The sequence below is a fragment of the Egretta garzetta genome, unplaced genomic scaffold, assembly GCF_000687185.1.
Source record: "Egretta garzetta isolate BGI_Z169 unplaced genomic scaffold, ASM68718v1 scaffold188, whole genome shotgun sequence".
In the NCBI taxonomy this organism is placed as follows: Eukaryota; Metazoa; Chordata; class Aves; order Pelecaniformes; family Ardeidae; genus Egretta; species Egretta garzetta.
The window spans coordinates 1,908,372-1,915,370 of NW_009260622.1; the positions used below are offsets into that span (position 1 = coordinate 1,908,372).

The 6,999-nt window shown below is 40.7% G+C and overlaps 1 protein-coding gene across 1 annotated transcript in view; it reads left to right on the plus strand.

The window, feature by feature from the left end:
- Window positions 1-744: 744 nt before the first annotated feature.
- Window positions 745-6,999, plus strand: part of BCAS1 (brain enriched myelin associated protein 1) — a 49,646-nt gene continuing 43,391 nt past the window's right edge. The window contains exons 1-2 of the mRNA XM_035900883.1: window positions 745-849; window positions 963-1,044. Of these exons, the coding sequence (XP_035756776.1) occupies window positions 781-849; window positions 963-1,044 (151 nt within the window). The 5' untranslated portion in view covers window positions 745-780. The remainder of the gene's footprint in view (window positions 850-962; window positions 1,045-6,999) is intronic.

Genomic DNA, 6,999 nt, shown 5'->3' on the forward strand with positions numbered 1-6,999 from the left:
ATAAGAAAGCCATCTTAAACTGACCGGCTTGGGTATCAGTAGTGCTGCACCTGTGGCAACACAAGATGCTCAAAAACCACATCCAGGACCACAGATGAACGCTGCGGTGGCTGGTTCATGGTGCCGCTGACTTGCTGCAGCTACAGCCTTGGCAGCGCTCGAGATGGCCAAGGAATTGTAGCTCAGGTGCTTCTGTGAGCTGCAGCCGACTGGTGAAGCTATCTAGAGCGGGCCAACTACTTCCACATCCACAGGCGAGAATTTTCCCCGGAGGATTTGTTATACATAACCACAGGTCATACAGGGCCTAATTTTCAGAGTTTACATGCATGATGTCTTTATGTGCTGCCTCTTTTCTCTTCTTTAAATGAAAACCACACAAAAGCATAAAACCTCACCAAGCTGCTGTAATTTATTAATATATTTTGATATTTTTCACTTTATTCCACTGCTAACTCCGTGTTACTGAGTCTACTGAGCCCTAATGAATGATGCAGGTCTGATTGCATCCAGTTTTCCTCAACAAAGTTTGCTGGTTTGTACTGTTTGTAGTGAGCAGCTGTGAGCCCCTCTGCATAACTGGGTTTGAATAGGACTGGTTGGTGCAGACTGGTGACTAGGGCAGGGGCCTTTGGGAAAGCAGGTGGGGCTTATTGGGAATTCCAACAGCCTGTTAAAGTCTGTCACCATTGGCTGTCTCTTAATTTGAATTAAGCAGTAAATTCATATTAATTAGAAAGAAAGGGTTATTTGGGCTTTTTTCTCTACCTTACAGGAGCTATGGGGAATACAGTGAGAGTCCCAGCAGAAGCTGAAGAAGACCACACGTGCACAGTAAAGAGTTATCAGGTAAGCAGGAGCTGCTCACTCTCATCTTCCCTGGGTATTTCATATTGTAATATTGCAACTTTTAAATCCCATGATGTACACAGCAGTAAGAACTGTATTATTTGCTATTTCAGGCTCTATCTGAATCTCCTGACAATATTAAAAATGGATCTGTTGCATTTGTTCAGACTCCTTCTTCTGCAATGAATGGTGAAGGTATGTACTGGGAAAGGGTGGCACAGTCGCACCTCTTTTGCCACCAGATGGGCAGAGAGAGGTTTATACCAGAGCAACAATAAGTATTGGTGCATGGTCTGAAATTAAAAGATGAGCCATGCTTCAGCTCTTACTTGTGAATCAATACATGTGTTTTTTCAGAAGTTTGAAAGTTTAAAGATGACAAAGGATAAAATAGGAAAATATTTCAAAAGTCCTCTGGAAGTTGTTTAGTTCTTCTAAGAATTTGGTTCTGCATCTGGTCCACAAAAATTATTTTTATGGACCAAAGATTTCGGTTAGCGTGTAGTATAGGGCAGGAGCAGTTTGGCACTGGTCCCTTTTGGGTTGCTGCACACACCTCAGTGTGTCCTGTGATAAACTACTTCTGCTTGAGGCTCTGGGGGAGTAGTGCCTCTAACAAGCCTTGGAGGAACCATTGCTGCAAGGAGCATGAATTGAGGTTCTTGAAAGGGGCCTAAAGAAGCAATGGCACTGATGCAAGGATCAGTGGTGTGTTAGTGAGGTTTTGTGTTTGGGGGACACACAATGAAGCGTTGTTTTGCAGACTGGAATGAGAGAGCAGTCCATGTGTTGGAAGGAAGAGCAAGTTGTCTTTAAATAATGTCGTGGCATCCCTGCTGCTAGCAGGGAGTTACCAGGTGATGTTGCGTTCAGATGCCAGATTGGAATATCCCCTAGTGTGGAAACTGATAGTCTGGAGGGGATGCACTAAAAAAAAAAAAACTTATTCAGCCTAGAAACTAAATTTGTTGAGCTTTAAAATATTCACCAACTACAGTAGAGGAGTAACCTTTGCAAGGTGAATGTTTGTGCTGTTGGGCAGGCTGCCTTGCTTTGCCATACCCCTTCTCTGGTCACAGTGAGCACAACTCTAGGACTATACAGAAGCTGGGCTGTTTTTTACATGGAGAGCTGCTATAATCTTCTCTTTATAAAAGAAATCAGCAATGTGCCCTGGACTTAAGGGTCTATCCCCAAGTTGCCTAATAAGTATGCCTAAAGATAGGCAGGTTAGAACAGTACAAAGCCTGGCAGAAATGGGGTAACTTGGGATGGACAGAGGAGGTAAGACAGTAATGGGCCATAAAGATGACGTTGCGTTGCTCCAGGTAACACTGATACTTACCAACAAGCTCAACGCGTCTCGCCTGATTTAAGTTTTGTAAGGAGCTTGAGGAAGGTGCTTCAAGGGATACCTGGGGTTGGCACAACAGTATTTGACCCTGCTGATCTGGCACTCTAGCTACATGGCTCTGAGGGGTGCTGATGAAGTGCCCCAGGTTGTTACAATATCGACTGTAGGAAAAGGTGATGGAATCATGCAAGCCCAAAAGAAATGTATTAGTATAAATTACTTAAAGCCAAGAGTAATTATTGTATTCAGGTGACAAAGGGAAAAAGAAGGGAGTAGGAAACGGGTTTGGGGGACTTCTTTTAGTGACTGCAATAGAAGACACTTTTTTAAACATCCAGCAGGCACTCAGCCTTCTGGGGATGTTTTGAGCAGTTTAACATTAATAAAAGAAAGCTTTGCAAAATTCTTTGCAAGCTGGTTACAAAAGATAAAATAAAATTTAAATTAAAATAAAATCCAGGTCCCAGCTGTCTTCTCATCCACAAGATTGTAAAGTCTTAGAAATCACTTCTGCATTTTTTTGTGAAACCATATTTCTGATCCTTTCAGTAGTAACTTCAACAAATGATATGATAGAAATCTGGGTGCCTTTCTGTTCATCTAAACATTTCCATCTTGTTCTCTGACTTCTGGTCCTGTGTTCTTCAGTAGGTGCATTGCTTTGACTTAAAAAATACCAAACAATTATTTGTTAACAATGAAATATGTAAGCGGATATTTTTCTGTCCTGTTTGTCATTTAGAAGAAGAGATTGGCTTGGAGAAGGACCGCAAGGTGGTAGGCATTATACCTGCAGTGATGATGTTGTAATGTAATTGCCTGTGGAACTGAGATTTTGCAGTGAAATGTCACTTCTGATGCTGAGCTGGGCCTTAGTGGTACCTTTCATATATAGAAACCTCCCTTGCTCTCACTTCAGAGGTAGGAAACCTTGAAGAGAGCAGAATACATCTAATCTGCAGTGAGATCTCCGTAAGCAAAATTTAACTGTCAACTGCCTGTGTTCAGATTCTAGAGAATTTAGAGTATAGCACAGTAATTCATAGAGCTAGATAAGTGACAGCTGGTAATGCAGCATAGCTGACAACATTATTACCAAGAGATAAGTCCTATTTGCCAGAATTCATGCCAACTGTGTGACAAGGCTGATGCTGTAACCCTGACCACCTATCTCCTGTTACTGTTATAGGATGTGTTGGATATTACTCACCTACTGCCAGGGCAACAAGAGCATGGTGGGGGAGACAGGACAACTTGTTTCTCTTTCTCTGTAGACTAATGAAATAAAATTTATATGCCCCCATTGTGTATAAACTGTGGGTGTTATTGTAGAAGTTGAAGAGTTGGTGGGGGTATGGCTGCACTTACTGCACTGCTCAGTAAGTGCAGCCCACTGCAGACCTATTTGGGTGGTGTTTGGAGCAGGATGTCAGCTGGGTTCCGGAGCGATCATGCCAGTGGCAGGCTGAGCCCTGGGCTCCCATGGAAAGGTGCCTGTCAGCGGCTGAGCCCTACTTCCAGTGTTGACATCTTGAAAATCTGGTGTGAACTACATGGCCTGAGCATTAAAAATTTGGCTCCAAGTAGTTTTGAAAAGTTATCTCCACATATTCATGGGTAATTGCTCTCATCCAGAGACATGTGTCTCTCTCCTCACCTTTCAGCACCTCATTAATTTCTCCTTCCACCTCTTGTTGGCTTTGGAGCCTTTCTGAGCAGCATTCAGGCACTGCTCGTTTGGAGCAGCGTTGCTTCAGTTCACACCTCTGCAGATTCAGCCGTGTTAATTTTACCAGTGTTTTCCTTGCGTTGGCTTTCTTTCTGTTTTCAGAATACAGTAAAACCCAACAATTCTCTCCTATCTCTGTAAGGAAAGAAAATATTTCATTATTCACTGTTAAGAGAACCCCCTCAGCCTGTTACATCCAGCTGAAAAATCTAAGCTTAGACAAAAATAATCCAAGACTGGTATGGCAATATGCAGATGGTACTGATTACAGTTCGGAATCTCTGTTCCATGGCTAATTTCCTAATGCCATCTAGCTTTAATAAGTCGGCTTAAACCATTGCCTACTAGAAAATAGAAGCCTGTAGCTGTGTGTTTCTGCTGGTGTAAACCAGCAGAGTTCTCGGAAGTAAATAAAAGCCAGATGATTTACACTGTCTGAAGACCTAGAAAATAAGCGTACATTTTACTCTTGATATATAAAATGAAGCATATGGCATTGTTTTACTTAAATGGATTACCTAATTAATGCAATTACTAAATCAGTTTAAGTTGAAAAATTGGACTGTCCTGTGTTGATATTACTTGCATTTTAACTTTATTAATATTTAAAAAGCAGTTAAAATCATTAACTATTTCAATACCACTGGAATGTCACTGGTTTGTGTAATATGATCAAGGTCTTGGTGAAATAAATGTGCAAATGCTATTTGGAAATTGAAGTTATTCCTACAGAAAACGTAGTCAATAGTTTTTATAAAATGATATAATGCAAGAAATACTGTAATCTATTTTATGGTTATAAAGTCAGCACTTGGGGAGGAGACAAAGGAGCTGCAAAAAAGGCTAGTGAAGCAGGAGGACTTTATGAATAGTATTAGATGTATGTTTGTGGTCTTTGTCTTGTTAGTTTGCATTTCTGTGATTGCCAGTGATCTGACCATGTGCTGTGCATTAAATGCTATAGTTGATAAATGAGTCTATGAAATCTATATCTGCTAATATAATGAAAAAAGAACCCAGAGAGTTAACTTAATATCACCAGAGGAAGTAATGTTATTTGGAATAGCCCCGTCACCATCTGCTTCACATCTGGGTGAGCAGATTGGTGACTGGTTCCCTACATTTGCTGCTTCTGCTCAAACAGGCTGACAGATGTGTGGGCTTAGGGATTCTTTCCGTGACTTGCCTTTCCTGATCCTATTGATTATCAGGGCTGCAGACATTGCACAGCGTGCTAGCATCCACCTTCTCCTCCTGTAATGCCATTTAAATAGTGGTGGTGCCCTTACTGCTGCTTCGTGGCACGTTGCTTTGCAAGCAAAAGAATAGCAAATTTGATCCTGACTTTTCCTAATGTTTTGTGTTGGCCTTTTTGAACTGTAAGTACTTGGTGGACAACAGGTAAAGGGAAGGAGGCCAGAAATAAAAGTCATATATCTCTGAGATTTGCACTACACAGAGCAGAAATGTATCAGGAGGACTAAATGGGGAAAATTTTGTTTGTATTTGGGTGGCAATTACATGCAGATTAAACCAATGATGTGCTCATGAAAAGAAAATTACACAAGGGGGAAAAAAGTTCAGTTAAGATGCGACTCCTTTGTTCCAGGGGATAAATCTGATTCAGCAAATTCTGCTACTAGCCAGTAGCTAACAGAAATGGGTGTATTGCAATAACTTTGTGTGCCTGTGAGGTGTGAAGCAACACATTTTAGTTATTTTTTTCAAAGAGTTATCATTACTATTCTCGCTGCTAGTTTATCTTCCTGAATTTCCATGAATTTCAGTAAATCTGTTAGGTAAACAACAATGTTAGTGAAACAAAATTATTCTTGGAGCAGAAGTGTACTGTCAGCTTTAGTTGCAAGGAATAGTTGAACAAGATTGCAAAGGAATATTAGTGTGTTTTTTCTTTTTTAGGAAAGGGGGAAAATGTCTTATTTTGGAATTCTCTAACGCTTCTGAAAATTCAGTCATGTAGTCTTGTCACAACAGTTTTTGAGAGTCTCCCAGGCAAACATGAGGTATACTTGGAGATCTGAAATTTCTGTATCTACTGTAACATTATGATACCAACTCAGTTCTAAATAATGGAAGGAAAAATTAACCTACACAATATCTATAAAAAAGTCAGAAATGTAAATTGGAAAATTCACTCTTTGTTGCTAGGTATTTAGATTTTTAAGCCCAGTATTTGCTGCAGTAATTCATTCAGGGCTATTAGAATCCATTGTGCTGGCCTACACTGATGGACTTCTTAGTGCCAAATGTTGCCTTGTAGCCTTTAATGGCTCCTTCATGGCCATTAAAATCTATTGTCTCCATGATTCTCTGAACTCCAGGGAACAAGATAATGCTGTGGTACTAGAATTACATTGCAAAGCAAAATATCTGTTTGTAACTGGCTTGTATTCAAAATAGCCAAAGATAATAAAACTGTGTTTATACGTAATGGCTTGCTCAGTTCGGTTTCAAAAAAAACCCCCTGATTTTCTTTTTCTATTGTCAAAAGTAACAACATCAGAAAGCATTTTCTCCTAACATTTATTTTTATGGCATGTTCACATGTTAGTGGCCTACGGGAAGAAATGCCTATGCTGAAGACCTTGCCAATTCAAGTTGTTACTCATTCAACAGCTAAAAATTACTTGCACTATGAAAGAGTCAGCAGGATAAATGGCAGGAGGTGAGAAGCTGCCAATGTAAGACATCACAGGACCACATTTACATGTTCCCTACATGTCAGTATTGGCCATGAGGGTGCACGTAACTGCTGAGACCAGACTAGCAATCAAAGGCTAAGGAAAAGGAGCCTGTTTTAAGAAAGCATCTGAAGGATTTAACTCGGGCAAACTGGGCATACAAAAGTAGATGCCTGCCTAGTACATGGCTTAGGCCACTGCCAGGAATAAAAAGAGCAAACTAAGCTTGAGAGAAAATCAGGTTATAGAGGAGTAGGGGGGAAGGCAATTTGGAATTGCTGGACAGAATTGCTTTTGGTCCCACTGGAGGCAGTTTGGCTGCCATCTGTTATGTGCACCAGGCTGAAGTCTGGTTATATTCCCGC